We start from the raw sequence: 26,573 nt of genomic DNA on the forward strand, positions 1-26,573 counted from the left end.
TTTTCATGATGTTTCATAAAAATACATTTCTAATAACTTTACAAAACTTTGAAGCTATTTAAAAAAAAAAATCATTATGACAATAATTAATTCTACATTTACAATAAACTACCAGGTGTCAGCTTTCAAATGAGATCATACTTGTGCTTTTAGTGCAAAGGGTCCATGAACTGTATCTGTTTCAGTTTGGGAATGCCATTTCTGGGGATTTTTCAAAAGTGGGCTTGCAGCTTAACAGGTTAAACAAAAATAGACAAACTGCATCACAAGGAAGGAAGAAAGGAAGGAAAAAAATAGCAAGGTAAATATCACAGTACAAAAGAAACTTGAATGTTTCCCGTGCAACAGCTAGTTGCACTAGGTTGTAAGATCCACAGAAATGTTCAAGTTCTTGAGACAGTTAAAACATTTATGTAATATCACTTCTACCATTACTATTGCTCGTAGTTGGGGTTAGTGATATAAACAAAACCCTTACCCTAAGTTTTACATTTTGGCATGTGACTTGTCCTTGTGCTATAAACGTGGCTTGTTGAGAAGAGCCTTTTTTTCCCCCTGAAGTGATCAGGTTTACAATTTTTGCTTGGTGGATGATAAAACGGGTCCAAACATTACACTGTAGGAGGGAGTCATATTTATTCATATAACATGTATATATATATATATATATACATTTTGAATATATATATATATATATATATATATAAATATATATTGAGGGTGACATTATATATATTTCGAGTGAGTGTAGGCTCCTTCGAACCTGTAAAGAAACCACCGACCAGGACAGCAGCATCATGGCATCATGGCAGTGAATTTTGTTCATACGAGCAAGCACTATTTAAATAATTGACGTTTACATATGTTACTATTGAGTTTATAAGTTCTACTGTCTGTAGAACCAGAAAAGTGTGCAGAATTTTTTTTTTTGTTAAACTCAGGTAAACAAGAACCCGCAAAAGAGTTTCATTCCCTCCTTCGGTTTCATATTTTCTGTTTTAGTGTGTTACTAATTCAGATAGTGTAGATCACAATCTTTATGTTATGTAACGATAAATCACTTGAAGAACCCCAGAGGCCATCTTAATGTAGAAGTTAAGATGCATCAGTTTATATTTGGACATCTGTTTTAACAGCACTTTAAAGTGGTTGGGGTGTGTGAGTGTGTAAAACCACATGCTAACACTATTGCTCAGCTTTCCTGACTACCTGTGCAATGCCGAGTATTTTTTTTCTACTGGCCGTTTATTGGCATATGATTTTTTTGCGTAATATTTTCCCCCCTTTTTTGACCCATTAAAACACTATGAAGTTTATATTGTAGTGCTGCACCACTGTTTTCAAATAAAAAAGACAAGATGTGTTGTGATGTAATTTCCTCTAGACTGTAGACAAAACATGATGGGAGCCAATCGGGTCATTGCTATTGCAGTCAATATGAAACTAGTCCTGCAATCTGCAAAGCCCCTATACCCCAGTTTACCTCTACAGAGGAAGTGTCACAAACCAATACCCTGAGAAAAAAAAATATATAACAGATCATGTTATTTTGACCGATCTCATATGATACGATCTTATCTCTCATCTCAACTTCCCTTCTTTGCTCGGAAGGTCAGAGGGCAACACCAATTATCACATTTGTGAGTATTCCTGGCAGCACATTTTTTATTTGACCTTTTTAAAATAATATGCACAAACATATGCTGCATGTTCATTTATTGAATATGCCTAGAGAGCCTTATCCCCCACTTTCATTGCAAACACCTGTTGTATCAGTTTGAAATGGAAGTAAGGGTTATGGTTTCACACTTTTTTTATGGTTGGTAAACCAGCTTTTGGAAACATTCAGTGTCACAGAATAAGCCCGAATGTCACAGGTGGTTTGCACTACAGATCGATGCTCATAATGCTCATAGGTATGTGAAATTTTCTGTTACGATAATAAATAATTCATACTTTATTCATTAAAGTGGTTGGATTCTTTTTTTTTTAAAATAAAATTGCTCTGCACAAACTGGCATGTTTTTATGTAGAATGTAAAATACTAATACAAATTTTAAATATATATATATATATATATATAAAATACAAAAACTATTAAATACAAATTAGAAAATATCATTATTTAATTAAACAACAAATTAGTCTATATAATCCATTATTATTAATACTATGTGGTTCAATGTTCAATATGCTTTGTATATATTTGTCTGAAGAGGTGGACTTGCCCCTGCCACTTGTCTCCTTTAGTTGCTCACTGGGGGTTTTATGGCATATTGTTTGTAAAAATGCTTGAACACACACACACACACACACACACACACATATATATATATATATATATATATATATATATATATATATATATATATAAACACTGTAAAATAAAATATTACCGTGTATTGTATATTTAAGTGCAATAAATATTTAAGTGCTGTACAAATAAATTTAATTTAATATATTGTGCCCTTCATGTTATTCTTTTGATGATTATGAACATAATTAGTAGTACACTAATACTACTGTTAACAGTGAAGTGTAAAGTTGTATTACTAACATTTCGTTTTTTCATGGCATTTATTAAACTAGGATAATATTAATTTATGTACTATTTATACCATTTATACCACTATTTATAACATTGCTAAAAAGAAATGGACCAGTGCAAAAATGTATCATTGTTATTTCATGTTAGCTTTATTATACAACCAATTTTACCATATAGACGCTCATTAAGTGTTACCCGGTAAAGTACTTTACTACTTATTTATATTTAATTCTACTGTGACATAAGGCCATATATCATCATCCAAGATTGTCCAAAATAATAACAAAAAAAAATCATGTAAACAATGTAAATATGTAAATTTCGTCTACTAAAGCTAGTGCAGCACAACACTGTTTGCTAATTTTGTTGTACTAATGCCTTAAAGATGATCTATTTGCAGAATTACTATGCTAACTTCTGTTTCCCTGTTTGTCTAATACAGTAAGAACGCCTCCGGTTCTCTGATTATGAATTATACAGCTGCCTTACTGAGGTAAGACCAAACTTCATCGGTAAAGCTTTCTTTTACAGTCCTGTTACCCATGTACTTACTATGTACTTATTATAGTAATTACAATTACTGTGGAATATCTAGGCACTAACCCTGAACCTACCCCTAACCCATGTACTTAGTTTACTAGTACTTAGTACCAAGTTATTCAGTTTTTAAACCAATAGATCTCTTTATGAAAAGCTGAATTCGTACAGTGTCAATTGTACGAAACATGCGATTGTTAGAAAAAAGTAGGTCCACCCCTAACAGACCCGTCACTGAAGCTCGTACAAAAATGTATACAGTAAATGAGATTTTATGAATTCAAACTAATTAGCCACCAATTCACCAACATGTAAAATAGTTATGAATTGCCATTGTATTGGGGCAGCACAGGACGGAAGCGGCTGAGAGCAAATGCGTCATATATACCTGATGAGTGTTGTCCAAGTCAAATCACATTTGCACTTTATACAAATCAAATTGTTTCAAAGATTCCCAGTAATAATAAAAAAAAACGACAACAGTATTTATGTTGCAAAATTCTACAGTTATGAAATGGATACAATTTCAGCTGTAAAGCCGCTCTAAAAAAACAAAAGTGTCATTATTCAGCTCAGTTTAGTTCACATTTAGTTAAGTAATAGTGTGAATGAAATTAAATACAATTTGGATGCTTTTTTTGTTCAGTGTTGATTCAGTTGATGATAGTACAGTACAGTATGTTCATTGAAGATCCATTTGCACTGAATACGTTTCTTTGCCTCTTCTCTTTGTCATGAACAGGACCCCCGCACAGCCTCCATGGACAGGAATGGTAACCAACAGCACCATTGATCTAAATGATCAAGCATCGTCCAGGTGAGGTCATATCACATTTATTAGACACAATTCAAGGAGGATCATTGGTTTTTTTATGCATCCTTTCCTGAGATGATGTTCCTCAAAACCACAAAAAATAATAATCAACATAATAATCATACATATCTAACCAATGATCAAACTTCTAATCATACTTCAAGGATAAATGGTATCTTTAAAATATGTTTGATTAAAATATGTTTTTATTCATGGTTTTAATTCTCCCACTTATTGTGATTGGATTTTGTTACTTACTGATTCTGAAGAGACTCCTGACAGTTCGCTCTTCCAGGAGGCAGGCCATGCGTCTAGTCATTGTGGTGATGGTGGGTCTTCTTCTGCTGTTGGGCTCCATACAATATTGCAGCTTTTGTGAAAGCTTTAGAGCTAAAATAATGGATACCTAATTCCTTAAAGCTCTGTTGTTGTTGCTCTGCTGTGGTTTCTTCTCCTCGTCTCTCTATCAGGTTCCTGCAGTCCTCCAGTTTGACGGAGCACGTCTGCAAACGTCTCATGTTATGACTATAACCCTTGTTCCCTGAGAAGGGAACGAGACACTGCGTCGTTGAAAAACGACTCTTTGGGGACGCTCCCTTAGCGTTCGCCTCTGAAGTATGAATGAAACTATTCCAATCCTGATTGGTGTTGCGTCATGACGTAACATGTGACGGCATAACCGGATGCATAAAAGTGACGCCGGAACAAACGCACACTAGCCTAGCGATGAAGCAAGCCGCTCTCAGGCCTTGAGGGGGATGGGAGGACGACGCAGTGTCTCGTTCCCTTCTCAGGGAACAAGGGTTATAGTCATAACCCGAGACGTTCCCTTTCGAGGGAACTCGCACTGCGTTGTTGAAAAACGACTCTTTGGGGAACGAATGCCCACTAGGCCACGCACCGAAAAAAAGGCCTGCCCTATAGTGAATCTCAGGCACTCAGCTAGGACGAGAGCACACGTGCGCCAGGCATACTAGGGAGGTGCAGACTATAAAACCTGATAAACATGTGCGGGGTAGCCCAACCGGCTGCCTCACAGATCTCCTGGAGGGGCACTCCCGAGAGGAGGGCCCTAGAGGACGCCATGCCTCTAGTAGAATGAGCCCTTATGGCCAAAGGTGAAGGCAAACTGCGCACCTTGTAGGCCAAGGCAATAGCCTGAACAATCCAATTACTAATGGTTTGTTTGGATGCAGGGAGCCCCTTCTTAGGTGACCCAAAACACACTAACAGTTGGTCCGACCTCCTCCATGAAGAGGACTTCTCGAGGTAAATGCTCAATGCTCTGACAGGGCAGAGCAAATGGAGCCTCTCTTCTTCTGCCGACACATGAGGTGGAGGATGAAATGCCTGCAGGACCGTAGACCATGCCGTGTTAGAAGGCACCTTAGGCACATAGCCAGGTCTCGGATGCAGAATGGCCTTAACTCCGCCAGGGGCAAACTCCAAGCAGGCTGGCGTTACTGCCAGGGCTTGAAGATCTCCCACCCTCTTTAAAGAGGTAATAGCTAAAAGAAAAGCCATCTTGAATGTCAGGTCCTTAGGCGAAGCCGACTGAAGGGGTTCGAAGGGGGGCAGGGATAACCCTTTGAGAACCACCGCCAGGTCCCAGGCAGGAACCCTGGACCTGGTCGTCGGTCTCATCCTCCATGTACGACGGAGAAAACGAATGACCAGCTGGTGCCTCCCCAGAGCCCCATCACTCAATGGTGCATGGAAAGCCGCAATGGCAGCCACGTACACCTTAAGCGTGGAAGGGGAGAGACCCGCAGAGAAACGATCTTGAAGAAACTCCAGAACTGAAGCCACCGGGCAGTTAACTGGATCTAACTCATGTTCTCTACACCAAGTGGAAAATACATTCCACGTGAGGCCATATAATCTCCTCGTAGACGGAGCCCTAGAGCTAAGTATGGTTTCAACCACCCCGGCTGACAGACCAGCATTTAGGTACTGAACCCTCACAGAGGCCAGACCCACAATTTCCACAGCTCCGGGTGAGGGTGGAAAATTGTGCCCTCCGCCTGAGACAACAGATCCCTCCTCAGAGGAATCTGCCATGGCGGAGCTATCAGGAGTGAAATTATGTCTGAAAACCATACTCGGGCTGGCCACATCGGGGCAACCAGAAGTAGACTGATGCCCTCTTGCCGGACCCTCTCCAGGACTCCCGGGAGCAGAGCGATCAGCGTACAGGCGAAGCCTCGGCCAGGCGAGAGGGAGAACCAAAGTGGACAGTGGGACGTCTCTCGAGACGCGAATAGATCCACTTCCGATGGTCCAAACCTCTCCCATATCAACTTCACCACCTCTGGATGAATTCTCCATTCCCCAGGCCTCAGCCCCTGCCTCGACAGGATGTCTGCTCCCTGTTTCTGAACCCCCGGAACATACATTGCTCTGATAGACAGTATTTTCCCTTGGGACCAAAGAATAGTCTGATGCGCCAATCTGCACAGAGGGCGCGATCTGAGTCCCCCTTGTCGGTTCAGATAGGCTACCACTGATGTATTGTCCAGGCTGATGTATTGTCCAAACGTACTAGGACATGGTAACCTCTGATGTCTGGAAGGAAGCTCCTCAGAGCCCTGAACACAGCCAACATCTCTAGGCAATTTATGTGCCAAGAGTGATGATGGTCCTGCCACAGACCCCTGGAAAAGCGGCCGTCCATGACCGCGCCCCAGCCAGTGAGGGAGGCGTCTGTCGAAACGGTTTTCCGGCGACATGACGCTCCCAACACTGGCCCTTGGGACAGGAACCAAGGTTTCTTCCATATTAGTAGAGAACGAAGGCATCTGCGCGTTACTCTGATCATACGAAACGGATTCCCCTTGGGGGAAAACCGCTTGGCTTTCAGCCACCACTGGAGGGGCCTCATGTGAAGAAGGCCCAAAGGTATAATGTTGGATGCCGCTGCCATGAGGCCCAGCAGTCTTTGAAATTGCTTTACAGTGATGGCCTGGCCTAGCTTTAAACCTCTGGGGTCTAAGGTGTTTTTGGGGTCCTTGAGATGTTTTGATATACTCTGACATTTGTGCTTTTTTCAGTTGCTTGTAAACAAATTACTGGCAAAGGTGTAATTACACTCTATTTAGCACAAACAGGGCTACCATAGTATGTGAGCAACATGTATGTACATGTTTGTATTTTTGAGAGAATATTGTTTATGCGTGGTTATTGAAAAAACTAAAACTTAAAGTTTCTGAAATAAGGCCACAAAACACATAGTAAATATGTGTCCACAAGACTTTTGACTAATGTATGTTGTCGCCTAGAGTTTTTTCTTCAAAATGATCTGAAAATCATCCTGCCTAATCATTCACATAAAACAATAGATTGGTTTAAATTTAAAAATGACACTTTTTGTTTGGAAAGGCAATATGCGCAGGGGTGTGACCTGCTGTGATTCACACCTGAGAAGACAATGGGCCCACATAATGAGCGCATAATGGGGCTGCATACTAATGACCATTTCATTCAGGTGTGTCACTGAGCCACAAAAATGCAATGACAATATATATATATATATATATATATATATATATATATATATATATATATAGGCCTATATAATACAAAATTGGTTCACAGTTACAATTATTTATTTATTTTCCAAATTGTGCTTGTAAATTGTATAATATCAAATGTAAACATTTCTAGTAATTGTGCAGTTAATTCTCATACTGTATTTACAGAAAGTTTGGGAATATATCCCAAATGTGTCACTAATAAAACACAATACAAATAATTTAAAGAGGAGGCTTATATTGAGCTTTTAAAATTTACCTAAGATTTATTTATGTGTACATATATTTTTGCTATTTTAATAAAAAGGTTACAATTACAACAACAATTAAAATGTTAACTATATTTCAAATGTAATCTTTCTTTGGATAAACGAAAGTATACATTTTATCATACATATTTCACAGTTGCGGATTAATTAGTTTGAATATAGCCTACAATCGAACTGTCACGATGTGGGTTTGTGTCCTGTCATGTTCTTTGGTTCTGTTACGATCTTTAAAAGGCCTAGGGAATGGCGTACCATTAACATATTAATATGCTGCTAGATGTGAAGTAGACTGGAAGAACATGTCAGACAAACTTTGAAAGAGAGAAATTACTGGATTTTATTCACAGAAAAGCCGAAGCCACTAGTTCCAGTAAAATGACATGGATGCGCTATGTACAATGCAATGAAAAAAAGATTGGGAGACAAACAAAAAGTGGCGCCAAAGGAAAGAACATAATATAACAAAAACAATCCTTAAGCTAACCCTAACCCTACTCAAAACAAAATGTGAAAAAGAAACCGCAATCTTCACGCACTCGGCGCTGACTAACCTAACTAAATAACAAAAGTACAAGGGTTGGCGCTCACCACTAACCTAGTGTATATAACAGAGACAGACCTACGGGCAGTGTATACCGCGGCATACTGACCTATCGTTCGTCCTCCCAGATTATCGTAATGCCTCTATGATATAGAATAAACACACACCAATACATCGCACATCACTCAGTTCGCTACACAGAGCTCAACACACCACAGGAGAGAGTGAATGAACGCCCCACAGGAGAGAGAGAGAGTGAATGAACGCGCCACAGGAGAGAGGGAGAGTGAATGAACGCGCCACTCTCTTAAAACCAGCTGAACGGCCTTTGATTGGTTCTGGAACGTCGCCTCAATGATGACTAACGTCCGGCTCAGCCAATCACAGCAATCCTGCGAGCAGAGATAGTGAACTAGGGACGAAAGAGAAACACAATGAACATAATGGCCAACACGTGAAACAGATCAGTGAAAACAAAACACGTGGAACGTAACAGGTTCCCTGTCTTGTTCATTAGTTTTCCCAGGTGTTTCTGATTTTCCCACGCCCCCTTGTTATCCTGTTAGCTCGTTTCTACTTGATTATTTAAGCTCTGTGTTTCTGCCCTGTCTTTGTGAGTTGTTAGCCTATATGTTTCAGGATTAACGTGAGTGTTGGTTTCCCAATGTTAAGATTCCTGTTCCACGTTCTGAGTCTCTGTTTGAGTTTATAGTTTGTTTAAATAAAGCGTGTAAACTGCGTTTGGATCCAGCCTCCTATCTGCCTTCACCGCATCACATTACAGATATGTCACGATGTGGGTTTGGCTGGACAGACGTGAATTGCAGGCTTGTGGAGCGCGGGCGTGACCGGGCTGATGTGAAGCGCAGGCTCTCGCAGCTTCTCCACGCCCACGGTAAACGAAGAGCCGCTCCACAACAGGGCCAGGTCGATGTACCACTCTAAAGACCCGTGCGGATCAGGTTCGGGCATCAGAGACCGGAGTGGTTCCGATAATCCCGCGCGGAAGAAGATCAACAAGCACTGGGTGCTCATTTGCGCGAGATGTGCCAGTTCAAGGAATTCTGCGACATATTCCTCGATGGCGCGATTCTCTTGACGGAGACGGAGAATCTGGACGTCTGGACTCCAGAAAGGCATGGCTGCTGGATCACGATGCGGTGAGTTGTTCTGTAACGTAATGCGGTGAAGGCAGATAGGAGGCTGGATCCAAACGCAGTTTACACGCTTTATTTAAACAAACTATAAACTCAAACAGAGACTCAGAACGTGGAACAAGAATCTTAACACTGGGAAACCAACACTCACATTAATCCTGAAACATATAACAACTCACAAAGACAGGGCAGAAACACAGGGCTTAAATAATCAAGTACAAACGAGCTAACAGGATAACAAGGGGGCGTGGGAAAATCAGAAACACCTGGGAAAACTAATGAACAAGACAGGGAACCAAAGAACATGACAGGACACAAACCCACATCGTGACACGAACAAACACTATAATAACATCTTAGCAAACAAGCTTATTTGATGTGGCAGTATTTTACAGTAAAAATGACATCTTGTCTTTCATATGTAACATATCGTTTTTATGACTAGGGCATATAAATGTTAATTTGCAGTTTAATACGTTGCTTATACAAAAATATTTTATTTCAACATATTTCAGTCGATTTTTACTCATCTAAGTATTGGAATATAGTTAGGTAAAAGCTGTTCATTCATTCACACACAAAAAGCACAGTCTTTTTGTTTACAGACACTATTTCATATCGCGATTAGAACAAAGCACTTGAAAATAAAGAATGTACCTATTCCTCAGCTGGATCCGTTGCTCCTCAAAATGAAACTACCTGCACTTCTGAGGTAATTTTTTCCAGGATTATTATTAAGATAGTATTATTCCTCACAGCGTCGTAAATATGAGTCTCTTTCTTTGGGTTATCCAGCTGATGTGTGGGCGTGGATCGCCTCAGAGCATTTGTGTTTGAATAGAGCGCGTGGGCGTGGTCAAATTAACTTTAATGACCTGAGACGAGAACGACTATCATCTCTCTCTTTTCGTACAGATTACATAAAATGAGAAAATTTGTTTTTTATATAAATTACTTCATTTAAAAGAAGATAATTCAGGCTTCATGCCTGTGTGCCTGTATACCTGTTTGACTGAGTATTTGCAGAGTTATACTTAATTTTCGGAATGCCGACCCCAGAGGGTTAACCCGGACACCATCGCCAGAATGGACTCGATACGTGCAGGAGACATGCGTGCCTGCATCGTAATCGAGTTCCACACGACGCCCAAAAACGTTGTGCACTGGGACGGTTCTAACACACTCTTTTTTGTGTTGAGTCTCAACCTCAAATTCCGAATGTGGCCAAGGACGACATCTCGATGCCGAACCGCCATTTCTCGAGACTTGGCCAGAATGAGCCAGTCGTCGATATAATTCAGTATGCGAATGCCCTGAAGTCTCAGTGGAGCAAGAGCTGCATCCATACATTTGGTGAATGTGCGGGAAGAGAGTGCTAGGCCGAACGGAAGAACCCAATATTGGTAAGCTTCGCCCCCGAAAGCGAACCCCAGGAACCTCCTGTGACATGGAAGGATGGATACATGAAAATAGGCGTCTTTTAGATCTATCGTGACAAACCAGTCCTCGGATCTGATCTGACTCACGATAACAGGGATTGTAAGCATTTTGAACCTGAACCTTCTCAAAGACCGGTTCAAAACTCTGAGATCTAAAATCGGCCTCAACCCCCCATCCTTCTTTGGAACTATAAAGTACCGGCTGTAAAATCCGGACTCCCTGTCTGAAAGAGGAACACGTTCTATGGCCTCCTTTAGCAGCAGAGATTGCACTTCTTGTTCCATCACCTGAGCCCGAACTGCAGTCTGTACCCTGATTTTATTATATGCAGGACCCATGCAGATATGTTGGGAAGATGATACCATGCCTCTACAAAATCTACTAAGGGAACCAGCCTGGCCTCGGGTGCTTTTCGAGCACTGTTCTCGACTTCCTGAAGCGAAAGACCGGCAGGATTTAATCGATACGGTTTTTGTGACCACAACAGATGCTCGTTTTTTTTTTACACGAACGGTACGGTGTGCGTTCGCTGGAAATTGATGTGGCCCGAAGCGTCAGAGACGGCGGGAACCCAACACCGATTTCCTGAGGACTCCGCTGCGAGAACAACCTCGGTTGCTCTGCAGCGGGGGGGACAGCCCTCCGAGGTTCTACCACTTCGGTTAGGACCTCTTTCCTGAAGCCCTCCTAGCCTGAAGGACATCCCTCAGGTCGCCCTTCTGGCTGGAGGACTTCCTCTGTTGCCAAGCTCCCGGAGGAGGGGCTCTAGAGCAGGGGTCTCAAACTCAACTTAACTGGGGGCCGCTGGAGGTAGATCCTGGGTCAGTCGGGGCCGCATCAAGTATTCCACAAAAAATAGTATTCAAGTATTCCAAAAAAGGAGCACAACTGATCCAATCTTCTCAATCTTTATTATTAACGTTTCTTCTGAACTGTTCCTCTGAATTTGCACATTCCCTTCTGTACATGATTGGTTCTTCATGAGCTGTCCTTCTGACAGTTGAAGTTCATTTTACAAACTTTCTTTGTCTTTTCCTTATACACAACATATTTGTGATTCTTATATTTGCTCATGTCCTTTTTATTTTCAATATGATATTGAATGTTTTTTTGGAAGGCACATTTCTTTTTATTATACTTAGAAAAACAATTACTGCTTTTGAAATACAAATATTTGCAGTCATGTCTGCCCGTCTTATTTAGTTCTTTCTACACATGTATAGTGTCTCAGGCAAATTACTGACCTTGCACAAATCAAAGCAAACCTTCTTATCAACCTGTTGGACACATATTACAAGCTCAAAATGATTATTCTCACATTGTTTCAGGGGTCTCCAACACGTCGCTCGTGAGCTACCAGTAGCTCGTGGCCTGATTGGTGGTAGCTCGCCAAGGGGCCGTTCACATATCGCGCTCACATATTTTGCTATGGTAGCCCATAAGGGATAAAAAAAAAAAAAAAACGCGGCACACGCAACAACGGGCCGCACTAACATGAAACTTTAAAGTCAAGTAGGGGGCCACAAAATATCACCGCGCGGGCCATTTGAGACCACTGCTCTAGAGGAAACGCTCTCCCTTTGCTCTGCTCGGTGCGAGGAGCTGGCTGATGGCTGGGGCTGATCTGCTTGCCCCACCCTACTCGATTTAGCTTTCGATTTACTTTTACGGGGGAGGAACTGCTGAAACGCCGCAGATTGTTTCTTCGCCTCCTGAAACCTGTCGACGACCGATGTAACGGCGTCGCCGAACAGGCCAGAAGGCGAGAGCGGCGCATCAAGCAGAAAGGATCTATCTTTCTCCTTTATTCCAGATAAATTCAGCCACAGATGCCTCTCCGTGGCCACCATAGCTGCCATAGAGCGGCCAATAGCGTGGGCTGTCTCTTTAGTGGCCCGGAGAGACAGATCTGTGGCTTTACGCAACTCTGCGATATCTTCGGGAGTTGGCCCCTCCCCCTCATCTAAATCTTTTAGGAGGTCGGCCTGATATGCCTGCAAAATCGCCATTGAATGCAGGCATGAACAGGCATGAACCAGCCCGAACTGCCACCATATAAGCCCTGCTTATTAAAGCAGATGTGTCTCTGCAGGGCTTACTAGGCAGCGCCGGGGCTTTAAGGGAATATGCCGACTCAGGAGAGAGATACCCAGCTAAAGCCTCCTCCACACTAGGCATTTTTCCATAACCCATGTCCCGTGCCCCCAAAACATTGCTGTAATCAACCACACTGGGGCTGGAGACACGGGACGAATTCTTGTGGCCAGCTGATATTAAGTATGGCCACGGCACACGTCACAACCTCAACCAGCTCCTCATAAGCCTGACCGTGAACTGGCGTGCCTAACTCACGGTCGTCCTCATCGATGCTGAGGACGTCCACTTCCTTGGAAGCAGAGACCTCAAGCATCGGGACCTGTTCGTGGGCAGAAGAAGCCGCGACGCGGGCTTCTGCACCACTCACAGTGGGCTCGGGATCCTCAGACGAAGAATGAGAAAGGGCCCGCGCAGTCTCATTCTCATCTGCAAGATCCCGCTGCGAACCCCACGATCTCAATCGCCGCTCTGCCTCAACAGACGCGGGACCAGAACCGTGGGGAACGCGAGCCCGACCATGTTCATCAAAGCATGCCAGCCAGGAGCGCAGCACTCTCATGGGTAGTGCTTCACAGTGTTCACAGGCAGTTCCCTCGAGAGCTGCCTGTGCATGCTGCGCTCCCAAACAGTCCACACACAAATCATGCGTGTCCCCACCCGTAATGAAACGAGGGCAGGGGTGCACACACTTTTTGAACTGTTCGGCCATAATAAATATAATGAGGAATCAGACAAACAACTAGCCTAGAAATCTAGACGCACCCTAGCGGCAGCGAAAATTATTTCGCAGCCAGTGTGGTCTAGCAACTCTCCATAGGCTTTTGAGCTGGAAAAACCAAAAACTGGTCGGGCCAATCACATCGTGTATAGAGTCGGCGGGCGGGCTTAACACAATGACGGCACAGTTCATGACGTTCCGCGTGATTTCCATAGGTGATTTCCCTGCTACTTGAAAACAATGAAGATGCAGCGGTCTTTCGAATCGGCTTTGGCCGCGACTCTGGAGGACTTGGAGTTAAGAGAACGTCACTTAAGTCATTCTTAAAAAAGGAAGATGTGTTCGGAGTTTTCCCGACCTGATACGGCAAAAGTTTAATATATCAATTAGCTCCGCTGGTGGAAAAATGCATGGGACTCACTCATCCACAACCGTTCGTTGCTCTGATTGGTTGTAGCGTTATCCTATTGCGTGCAGAGGGATTTTGAAAGGTAACCGTTTATCCCGCCCCTCGGATTGAGGCATGTCAATGGAGAGTTCCCAGACCTAACATCTTGATGTAGGTCTGGCATGCCAGGCTAACAAACAACACCAAATAAGACAGACAGTCGTGACACAGAGCGCTTGCTGAAGAGCGAAAGCTAGTGTGTGTTTGTTCCGGCGTCACTTTTATGCATCCGGTTATGCCGTCACATGTAACACCAATCAGGATTGGAATAGTTTCATTCATACTTCAGAGGCGCACGCTAAAGGAACGTCCCCAAAGAGTCGTTTTTCAACGACGCAGTGCGAGTTCCCTCGAAAGGGAACTAGCTCAATGAAATATTAATAATCAATCATAACTTTATATAATTGATTATGAATATTTGGATCAGTTAATCGGGTTAACTTGATGTAGCTGCATTAACTTTACAACCAATTACTCGGTTCATCCTGTGAACACTCAATATTGGTTATTAGTTAATTAATAGAAATGTACATTTCCGGGGCATGGGAAATGTCTTTCTTACTAGGTGCTACTAAGAGCAAGTAGTCAAGATCTATAATTAGTGACTCCAGATATGAGCTTGAGACAACGCCAACTTTATGTGTGATATGAAAAAGACTTTATTAACTAGACTAAACATTTAAACTACTCTAAAATACACATACATACATGCATACAGTTTACCAAGGGAAAGAGAGCTGAAGCAGAATACAGGAAAGCAAGAAGTTAGAGCATTGTTTGATGTTCAGCAGATCAACAGCCTGAGCAAACCATCAGTTTAGTTCTAACGCCCTTCTTAAAAAGGGGTAAGGATACTTGATGTATCAAATATTGAGACTAAGTTTGATACTTGAATGTCTCGTTTATTTGCATTAAACTGTCCTGAGGCAATTTGTTGAGGCTCCAGTTGATCTTTGCTGATGTGGTCTTGATGAGAGAGAACCAGTGGGAGTCAGAGGATCTTTGGTGAATGGAAAGACGAGGCCGCAGCCTGGCGCAAGCTTGGGAGTCCTTGAGGGACTTCTAGTTCAGCATCGTCTTCATTGATTCTTGATTTTTAAAGCGTGAAAATGTCACACCCTCTGGACAGGGACGGACTGGGACTAAAAAACGGCCCTGGACTTTGACTAGGCCCGGCCCAAAGCAATCAGCGGATAAAAAAACAAAAAAAAAAGTTTTATTCCAAGATAGCATGGAATAGATTGTAATTGTAACAATGTAACAATCTAACAGCTAACATCATATTATACAATCTATTCCATGCTGTCTTAAAATTAATTTATTACTTAATAATCTTAATTAATTTATGCAGTAATTAATCTTACTGCACAAATAATAATACCACATCTAAATAAAAATGCACCATTACAAATGTAACTTCTATATTCAAAATCATCAAAGTTTGTAAGCATTATCTGTAACGTTATCAACATTTTTAAAAGTAAAAGCACAACATATTTCTTAATATTAGCTACTGCATGTGGTCACGCCGGTATGGAGACGAGTTATTGAGGATCAGTGCCGATGACTGTCATGTCGATGAGGCCTTCACAGGGCTGATGAGGCTGGCACTTCAGGATGAGTTGGGATGGGTCCAGGCGCAGGTCCACCATAGAGGGTCCCTCGGGATAAACAGAGAGACTAATATTAGCATAGACGCCATCCTTCTTATGATGTACCAAGTACATCAGGATTTACGGGACGTGTTCCCGGTTCCGGCTGATCTAAAATATGCAGCCAAATTTTGAATTAAGGAAGTCTATAGTGTGTTATGTGTATGCTAGGCCAAAGAGATGTGTTTTTAGTAGTGCTGTCAAATGATTAAAATATTTAATCGCGATTAATCGCATTAATGTCATAGTTAACTCGCGATTAATCGCATTTAATCGCACATTTTTATCTATTCTAAATGTCTCTTGATTTCTTTTTGTCTCATAATTTTTTCTCATTTTAATGCTCTTATCAACATGGAAAAGTGGATCGGCTTGCTTTGTGCAAATGTTTTTTATTGAAAACAATATTGTCATATACTGTTCAATTTCACACTAAAACATTATCACTTGGAGCTAATAATCTCTCTCACACAATGTAACACTGTCCATCAATAAAAGGGTGATATAAATACTGACAAAGTCCTGATATTGACGAGGGGGCGGAGAATTCGCATCAGCTGTGTGTGTGTGTGTGTGTGTGTGTGCTGGCCATCATCAAGTGGTATTCAGACTGGACGTGCTGCGATGATGATCAGTTCACAACGACAAAACACACAGATCACTTTGGTCTTGTCAATGGAACCATTTGCCAACTTTTTAAAAGTAAACTTTCCATTCAGAATCTTATTGGCATCCATTTCGGCGTCTCACGCTCGTCATCCACTCAAAACTGGACGTTTTGAACGTTCCTATAACATTCAGAAATAACGTTTTTATAACTTAATGGGAACGTTATGAAAACGTTCTTATAACCTAAAATTGTTAGCTGGGGAAGAGGAGAGATTCGCGATTGCACTGAACACATTTTAAGTGCAGGCAAATTCTCTGAGCGAGCCCAGAGAAAATTCTAACAAGAGCAGCGTGTATCTGAGAGCGCGCGACTCGAGCAGAGAGATTCGTGCTCGGCACATTATATTCCGCGCGCGAGCAGAGAGATTCGCGCTCGCGCATCCGGCTCGCAAGCCCAAACAAGTGTGTGCAGCGTGCCTGTTGTTTTGTAGATCCGCTTGCGTTTTCAAAACGCCCGCATGCCGTCCTGTTGCAAAAGCATGTGAAAAAAAAACTACAAAGTTTGCTAGGCCAAAAAGACCGTTAATCGTGCGATAAAAAAATTAACGCCGTTAAAATGGGTTTGCGTTAACGCCGTTAATAACGCGTTTAACTGACAGCCCTAGTTTTTAGTCTAGATTTGACCTGACAGAGTATGTCTGCTTCCCGGACAATGTTAGGAAGATTGTTCCAGAGTTTTGGTGCTAAATAGGAAAAGGATCTACCGCCTGCAGTCGATTTTGATATTCTAGGTGTTATCAACTGGCCGGAATTTCGAGAACGCAATAGGCCATAGGCTAATATGGTCATATTTCCTGGTTCTGGTAAGAACTCGAGCTGCTGTGTTTTGAACTAGCTGTAGTTTGTTTATTAAGCGTGCAGGGCAACCACCCAGTAGAGCATTACAATAATCTAGTTTTGATGTCATGAACGCATGAACTAATTGTTCCGCATTTGTCAATGAGAGTATATGACGCAATTTAGATATATTTTTAAGATGCAAAAATGCGGTTTTACAGATACTAGACACGTGATTTTCAAATGAAAGATTGGTATCAAAGAGCACACCCAGGTTCCTAACCGACGACGAAGACTAAACAGAGCAGCCATCAATTGTTAGACAGTATTCTAGGTTATTACGTGTGAAAGTTTTTTGTTCAATAATTAGAATCTCTGTTTTTTCAGAATTTAGTAGTAGGAAATTACTAGTCATCCAATTTTTTTTATATCAGCTATGCATTCCGTTCATTTTGTGAATTGGTAAGTTTCGTTAGGTTTTGAAGAAATATACAGCTGAGTATCATCGGCATAACAGTGAAAGCTAATTCCATGTTTCCTAATGATATCTCCTAATGGTAGCATGTACAGAGTGAACAGCAGCAGTCCTAGAACTGAGCCTTGTGGTACTCCATACTGAACTTGTGATCGATAAGACATCTCTTCATTTACTGCTACAAATTCCTTAAAGGTGCAGTGTGTGATTTTTAGCGACATCTAGCGGTTCGGTTGTGAGTTGCACTAAGGGCTCAGCCCACTGCTCACCCCTCCCTTAAGAAGAAGCTACGGTGGCTAAAACGAGACAAACAAATCGTCGTCTGAGACAGCAGAAAATAGCCAGAGTAAGCCAAGAGTGTGTAACATTGTCACTGTTTCTGTACCACAGTCCATTATAAACCACATCATGGATAAAGTTTACAAAGCCATAGTCAGGTGAGGATCAAGGGTCTTAATATATAATATAATAATAGTAATCAGCTGATTGTCTCACAAACGTAACCAGCACATTTCTCCCCACATAGCAGACCCATAATACAGCGAGGGAGAAAAACCACATGCAACTATGCAACTATATAGTTTTTCTAACAGGGTAGTAAAAGTTTAGCTGGCTAATATGAGCTGTAACTGTGGCTGAGCTGGTTAAAGTGTAAAGCCTTGTTTAAACTCGACGCGTCCGCATGAGCCCAAAGGTGTGCGCGGCAAAAATGACATGATTGTAACAGCGCGCGCGCCTCCACATCCCCTAGACACCAGTTACTACACACAATAGGCTTTTTTTCTCTGATTTTGAACTCTTCGCGATCGACTTAAAATGCTTCCAAGATCAACTTGTCGACCGCGATCGACGGGTTGGCGATTCCTGTAACAACATACGGTCAATGACAAGAGTACTAATCAGCTGTCTCATGAACGTAACCAGCACATTTATCCCCACATAGCAAAGCCATAACACAGTGAGGGAGAAGAACTAAGTTACATGAAACAGTCCAACATATTTTACACCACTGACAAGGGAAAAGTCACTACTCACGGTGTTTATGGCTAGTAGCTTCTAGGTTTCTGCGGCTTCTCTTTCAAGGTAGTGACGAAACGCGCTCTGTAGCGCTTTTTGTTCGCGTTCGGCTACGGTAGAAACATGACGTCACAATATGTCGACCTTCATAGAAGGGGGTGCCCGCGGTTATGTAGATATAAATGTCTCATTATAAGGTAATAAAAACATTACGGTTTATTAAGTAAGTTCTTTATACACCACTGAAAACATAGTTATGGATGTCATATTGCATTTCTGTTAATAGATACTCAATTTTTTTACACATTGCACCTTTAAAGGTTTTTGGTACGTATCCTAGAGACAAAGATGAATTAATGATATTAAGAAGAGGATCTATGACATCTGGAAGCATCTCTTTCAATAGCTTAGTCTGAATAGGGTCTAACATACAAGTTGTTGATTTAGATGAATTAACGAGTTTGCAAAATTCTTCCTCTCCTATAGCAGCAAATGAATAAAAATTTTCCTCAGGGAGACTACAATGCACTCCCTGATGTGATACTGTAGTAGACGGTTGCATAGTTATAATTTTGTCCCTGATATTATCAATCTTATAAGTGAAGAAATTCATAAAGTCATTACTGCTGTGTTGCTTGGACACTTCTGGGCTTGAAGCTTTCTTTTTCATTAGTTTAGCCACTGTTTCAAATAGATACCTAGGATTATGTTTATTTTCTTCTAATAGGGTTGAAAAATAAGCAGATCTAGCAGCTTTTAAAGCCTCTCTGTATGCAATCGAGCTCTCCTTCCATGAAATCCGAAATACCTCTAGTTTAGTTTTCTTCCAGCTACGCTCCATTTTTCTGGCTGCTCTCTTAAGGGCCTGAGTGTGCTCGTTATACCACGGCATTGGACTATTTTCTTTAATCTTCTTTAAGCGCAATGGAGCAACTGCGTCTAAAGTGCTGGAAAAGAGAGAGTTAAAAGTTTCTGTCACAATATCGAGTTCTTCTAAGCTATCCGGGATGCTGAGATGATGAAACTGATTAGGAAGATTATTAATAAAGAAATCTTTAGTGGCAGAAGTAATAGGTCTAACATATTTATAACACAGAGTCGGCTTTGCTGCTTTGGCTAAATGTAATTTACATGAGACTAGATAATGATCTGAGATGTCATCGCTCTGCTGCAGAATTTTAACGGCATCAACATCTATTCCATTTGATAATATTAGATCTAGAGTATGATTATGACAATGAGTAGGTCCTGACACGTGTTGTCTGATTTCTATTAACACCAAATGGCCCAAACACCAACCCTCATTCACGCAATATACACAGGAACGTAATAACTGTAATTACTATGCAAACTATACAAAAAAACCAACAGACTCTTCGAGTTTTTCAAGAATTCTTCTATACAGTAGCGTGGCGGCCTGTACCCAGCCAGTAAGAATCTTTCCGTCTCAACCACAGCCAGTTGCTGCTCCTCTCTGCTGCTTCAGATAAGTTCTTTACTGTGCGACGCAACTCTTGGCCACTGAATCCGACGTCTCTGAGGAACCGGGTTGTAGAGTGTGCCACAAATCCTTGACAACCCACTTCCACTGGATGAACCTGGACTCTCCATCCTCGCTGTTCTGCTTCAGTGGCCAGATGAGCATACTACAGTTTCTTCCTCTCATATGCCTCATCTACCGCATCCTCCCATGGCACTGTTAACTCTATCAGTTGAACAATGCGTGCTGATCCAGACCACAAAACAATATCTGGTCGGAGGTTAGTGGTGGCAAACTCAGGTGGAAAAATAAGCCGTTGATCAAGATCAGCCAGTTTTTTCCAATCCCTAGCAGCTTCCAGTTGTCCTGGGCGAGAATTAGTTTTAACACCTTTTCTTCGTGGTTGCTCGCCTGGGGGGAGCAATATTGTCTTCTGTGTGTAATGTTTTGCTAGAACAGGTGGCAACTAATTGGTCATGTTGCGCTTGCCTTCCAATGCTAAAGCCAAACATCGCAGTACTTGGTCATGGCACCAAGTAAACCGACCTTGGCTAAGAGCCACCTTACATCCTGTCAAAATGTGCCTTAATGTGGCAGGTGATGAACACAAAGGACAAGAGGGATCCTCTCCTACCCAGAGGTTTAGGTTCTGTGGTGATGGGAGAACATCATATGTTGACCTGATAAGGAAACTGATCCTACTCTCTTCCATTGACCAAAGGTCTTGCCAGCCCATCTTGCGTTGTTCCAAACTCTCCCATCTCATCCACTCTCCCTGCTTGGCCTGGGAAATGGCCAGGTTCCTCCTTTGAGCTGGGCCTGCCTTGTGCTATTTAGGAGGAGCTTCCATGCTGTACCTGTCCCACAATATCACCAATTTGCAGGGCAGTTTTTGCCTCTACCACAGATTTCTTTGCTGACCACGTCCTACCAGTTTTTAACACAGGTGCTGCCTCCCTTACACATTTGTCGCGTGACTTTACTAAAGTCATTTCCAGTCTGACCTTGGCGCACTTAAACTCCTCGGTTAAAGCAATTGAGTTTACAATGTCTTTAAATGCCAATCCCAATGCATCTTTTTCATTATCTACATGTATATTAAAGTCACCAACAATTAGTACTTTATCTGCAGCCAGTACTAACTCTGATAGAAAGTCCGCAAATTCTTTGATAAAATCTTTATGGTGCCCTGTATACAGTAGCCACCAGAATTCTCAAACGTGATTTATCATTTACACTATATATTTTTACATTAAGCACCAATACTTCAAAAGAAGTATATTTAAAACTAGATTTCTTAGTGGTTTTGAAGATATTACTCTAAATTACAGCAAAACCTCCCCCATTGTCTTCTAGCAGGGCATTTGAATGTTTAATTTCATTGGGTGTTTACGAAAAGAATCTTCAAGACTCTTATAATACTAATGCGTCATAAAGTTCGCAAAATGTAATGTAAATTAACAAATGGGGAACGAAGATTGGATTTTATAGAGACTAAACATGCTACACATATGATTTTGGTTACCCATAGTATGCAAGTCATGTTTCAGACCAAAATAGTTTAGAAGAGAGAATGAATCATAGGCCAAACCACATAAAAGGAAAATTATGAGATGGAAAATTAGATACATGTTAAGACATTTATCACATGGTTATATATATAGAATAGGATTAAAAGTGTTTCGTCTTCTCAGCAAGAATTAGGAGACAATTCCCTGCACATTCTTTTGGGTCGTAAAACTCTTATCAGTCTTAAGGTGTCCTGAAACAGGACAATGGGTTATGCCAATGTTGGCTTCATTTGTGGGGGAAGTGAGTTTGTTGGATTATTCATTGAATATAATGAATAATTTGTGTGTGTCTGATTGGTCCAGACGCTACACGTCTAAGTCTTCAGATCACAGAAGCTGTGGCTTACTCACACAGCTGCCTGAATCAAATGCTTTATGTGTTTGTGGGAGAGAAATTTAGGAGGCATCTTTTTAGGAGGCCACAGGATCTGTTTATTCACAGACCACTAGTGTGGATGAGAGATCCGCTGCAGTGTAAACAGAACATTAATTGGAGTAGGGAATACAGGGCAAAAAACAAAAAACAAAACATCTAATAAGGATTTACTTGGATGAGAAAAATGTTTTCTTTCCAGTACTGACAGAAAGTCACAATTCAGCTTTTTTTTTTTTTGGACAAGTGTGTCAATTGTACGAATCATACGATTGTTCGAAAAAAGTAGGTCCACCCCTAACAGACCCGTCACTGAAGCTCGTACAAAAATGTATACAGTAAATGAGATTTTACGAATTCATACAAATTAGCCATCAATTCACCAAAATGTAAAATAGTTATGAATTGCCATTGTATTGGGGCAGCACAGGACGGAAGCCATGACTGAGAGCAAATGCGTCATATATACCTGATGAGTGTTGTCCAAGTCAAATCACATTTATTTATATAGCACTTTATTCAAAAAAAGATTGTTTCAAAGCAGATTCACAGTAATAATAATAATAAAAAAACAGTATTAATGTTGCAAAGTTCTTCAGTTATGAAATGGATACAATTTCAGCTGTAAAGCCGCTCTAAAAAGAGAAAAGTGTCATTATTCAGCTCAGTTTAGTTTACATTTAGTTAAGTAATAGTGTGAATAATGCAAAGTTTTTTAGTTATTAAGCAAACTCTATAGAAGATAATAGTGTCATTATTCAGCTTGAGAAAGTTCAGTGTTGTGATAGTACAGTATGTTCATTGAAGATCCATTTGCACTGAATATGTTTCTTTGCCTCTTCTCTTTGTCATTAACAGGACCCCTGCACAGCCTCCATGGACAGGAATGGTAACCAACAGCACCCTTGATCTAAATGATCAAGCATCGTCCAGGTGAGGTCATATCACATTTATTAGACACAATTCAAGGAGGATCTCTGCTTTGCTTATAGTATTTTTTTCCCTGTTCAAGTGTGGATGGACGACGTACTGATGAGCCATATACTACTGCACAATATGACTATTACGAGTTCTACAATGGAAATACTGATCCATCTGCATATTCCTGTGTTTATGGAGATCATGCAGATATCTTCCTCCCTGTGTTATACTTCCTGTTTTTTGTGGTGGGATTTCTGGGTAACATACTGGTGGTCTGGGTGGTCTTGATGGGTGTGAAGCTGAGAAGCATGACCGACATCTGTCTCCTGAACCTGGCTATAGCTGACCTGCTGCTGGTCTCCTCTCTTCCCTTCCTGGCACACTCTGCCAGAGACCAGTGGATTTTTGGAGATGGTATGTGCATTATGGTCCTCAGTGTCTACCACATTGGATTCTACAGTGGGATATTCTTCATTGTACTTATGAGTGTTGATCGATACTTAGCTGTAGTTCATGCTGTGTTTGCTTTGAGAGTCAGAACAAGGACATATGGGATCTTAGCCAGTGTGGTCATATGGATTGTTGCTGTTTCTGTATCCTTTCCTGAGTTGATGTACCTGAAAACCACAAAAAATAATAATCATACTTATTGTACATATTATCCAACCAATGATCAAACTTCTAATCATACACACAGGATTATTGGTATCTTTAAAATGAATGTCATGGGTTTAATTCTCCCACTTATTGTGATTGGATTTTGTTACTCACTGATTCTGAAGAGACTCCTGACAGTTCGCTCTTCCAGGAAGCAGGCCATGCGTCTAGTCATTGTGGTGATGGTGGTCTTCTTCTGCTGTTGGGCTCCATACAATGTTGCAGCTTTTGTGAAAGCTTTAGAGCTAAAAGAATGGATACCTATTTCCTGTGCCAGCAGTAAGGCCATCCGTCTAAGTCTTCAGATCACAGAATCTTTGGCTTACTCACACAGTTGCCTGAATCCAATGCTTTATGTGTTTGTGGGAGAGAAATTTAGGAGGCATCTTTTTAGACTCCTGTACAGGACACCCTTCAGTAGATTGCAATTCATGAAGAGTTATATTATACAGGCCACAGGATCTGTTTATTCACAGACCACTAGTGTGGATGAGAGATCCGCTGCAGTGTGAGCGAAACATTAATTGGAGTAGGGAATACAGGCCAAAAAAAACAAATATCTAATAAGGATTTACTTGGATGAGAAAAATGTTTCCCTTCCAGTACATCTACTGACAGACACAATTCAGCTTTTTGTGTTGTTATTTCCAAAATTGAACAGAATATAGAAGACTGCTCACATTAAAATGATCATACAATGCCATACACAAGCCTCATAATGTTATTTGTGCATATTTTGTAAATGTTTTATATTTTATCATCTTATTTTTATTCTTATTTTTGTGGTTTTCTAGCAACTTTTATATTTTACAAGTATACATGCATACATATATTTGACTTTTACAGTTTTTTGTTTACTAATACTGTAATTAGATGAACTATATTTTGTAAGAATAAATACCTTCAATAAAGATGTATGTAAGTGTGTGAATCTCATTGCAGAGTGATCATTTTACACTGGTGAGAACAGCAACAAGGTCAGTTAGTAACACTTTAGTTAACGTCAATAATGCATTACGTAATATTAACAAAAAGCAATGCATTTGTTACATTATTCATTCATCTTTGTTAGTTAATAAATATACATCTGTTCATAAATGATTTTTAATTATTTTTAATTGTTAGTTCATGTTAGTTAACTAATGATAATACATTAAATCTTATTAAGTGTTACCAATGAGTTCCTGTAATTAGTATAAAAAAAAGTATTATCAATATGAATTTTGCCATAATATATATATTATGCCTGTGAGGGGACAAAAAATACCTGTAACTTAAGCGGTTATTCAAAATGTGAATATCTAACAATCACTAGACTTGCATAGAACTGGAATCTGTTGAAATAGAGCTGGGTCGTATGAAACTGGGTCATAGGCTCAACCACAGACCCCAGCCACTACTCCTCCACAAACGCATGATTCAAGTTGTGCATATGATGCTATGCTATGATGAGTAGATTTAACATATAGACTACACAGATTGTCATCACAACGGTCATTATGATTCAGTCTAATATCCCCAGTGCGACCCTTCTAATGAAAATAGGTGCAGCATTCTCATATCTGACCAGTTCGAGTGATTAGGTCTTTACTAGCCAGTCAAAACATCATGTGATAGACATCACTCCTTCCCAGTACATTCATAATAACACACTGACACCTTTTGAGGGACTATCCCCACTACCATAATGAAACCCGAACTTAGTGTTTTTGCTCTTTGCAAGTTTGGAAAGTTTGCTCACGAGAGTTAAGGACACTACAGGTACAGTGAACACACAAGTAGTTCTCAAACACAACGGCTATGACATTTACATTGGAAATTACAAATAGTTTCTATGAGAGATTTAGAAACTCCTGAGCTGATGTAGCCTTCATGAACACATACATCTCTAGCATTTTTTTTTTTAAACAAAATCTGTTGAGGTTCATCTAATACAACCCACCATTAGTTAGATATCTACTTGTGAGGAAAACGGGGACAGTTGTATCTTTAAAGGTTAATTAGGGTGTGGCTAGACCGTTAAACTCCACTCATTACATCAAAAGAGGCGGGGCTGGCTGTCAAGCTCCACCCATTGGCTCTGCTGTGAGCAGCCTCTCATTCAGAGACTTGAAGACCAAATCTCTTCAAACGACGTGGAGCAAAAAGATTCATGATTTGTCTGAAGGATGAAGTTTTACTGTTTTCATAGATAAAAATCTATAAATTTCAGTATAGTATTATAAAAGACATTGTTGTTTTTCTTCATTGGTACAGATTGCCTTATTCACTTCCTGTCATGGATGGCAGAGTTTACTTGGCAGATATCATGGACTCTGAGATGGTTGACTTCTCTAAGGACAACAAGTCCAATGTCTGGGTACATAGTACGAAGCAAGTCAAATGAGGCCATTATAGATGTTCAATAATTTCATACTGATGTGGTAACTGTGGCGGTGAATACACCACACACACACAGCAACAGCACATACAGTATATGCAGTGGAAGTCTCAAAGATCTCACCTTCACCCACAGACATTCTAGATGGTCTGGAACCGGTTAAAGGATATGATGGAACATTGTCTCGGATGTACAATACAACACCTCCACCATACAAATTGTTCGACCTCCACCACAAGAAGTTGTTCGGCATTTGGAAAACAAAGTGGTTCCATTCATCCCAAACAGCTACATAGTGTTGACCCAGATCCGGCCCACATCTGGTACACGTGGATTCCACACGGCCAAAATGTGGGCCGGATCTGGGCCGACACTATGTTGCTGTCTGGGCACTGTGTATCTAAGTTCCTCCTTGCTCACGCTTCAATGGACAGTTGTTATTTGTGTTAGGGCACGCTGTTACACCTCCTGCCTTCTAGTTTAAAGGGCACCTATTATGGCA

At 41.0% G+C, this 26,573-nt stretch overlaps 1 protein-coding gene across 2 annotated transcripts; it reads left to right on the forward strand.

Annotated features, from left to right (window-relative positions):
* The first annotated feature begins 1,368 nt into the window (after positions 1-1,368).
* Positions 1,369-24,602, forward strand: cabz01093075.1. Of its 2 annotated transcripts, XM_056257576.1 has the most exons (5): positions 1,369-1,640; positions 2,991-3,041; positions 3,828-3,902; positions 22,972-23,046; positions 23,126-24,602. In XM_056257576.1, the coding sequence occupies exons 1-5, from the start codon at positions 1,564-1,566 to the stop codon at positions 24,201-24,203; spliced, it is 1,356 nt and encodes a 451-aa protein (XP_056113551.1). In that variant the 5' UTR covers positions 1,369-1,563; the 3' UTR covers positions 24,204-24,602. The 2 variants fall into 2 exon arrangements, with proteins under 2 accessions (XP_056113551.1, XP_056113557.1); XM_056257582.1 differs by lacking the exon at positions 3,828-3,902 and having other exon boundaries at positions 1,370-1,640.
* Positions 24,603-26,573: the final 1,971 nt, after the last annotated feature.

The sequence above is a fragment of the Rhinichthys klamathensis genome, unplaced genomic scaffold, assembly GCF_029890125.1.
Source record: "Rhinichthys klamathensis goyatoka isolate OS25496 unplaced genomic scaffold, OSU_Roscu_1.1 h1tg000006l_1, whole genome shotgun sequence".
NCBI lineage: Eukaryota > Metazoa > Chordata > Actinopteri > Cypriniformes > Leuciscidae > Rhinichthys > Rhinichthys klamathensis.

Bases quoted from the DNA above. Each gene is read 5' to 3' on its own strand.
- cabz01093075.1 (XM_056257576.1), top strand. From the start codon at position 1,564: ATGATACGATCTTATCTCTCATCTCAACTTCCCTTCTTTGCTCGGAAG. The intron at 1,641-2,990 runs GTGAGTATTCCT...TGTCTAATACAG, and splicing joins CAACACCAATTATCACATTT to TAAGAACGCCTCCGGTTCTC. The intron at 3,042-3,827 runs GTAAGACCAAAC...TGTCATGAACAG, and splicing joins TATACAGCTGCCTTACTGAG to GACCCCCGCACAGCCTCCAT.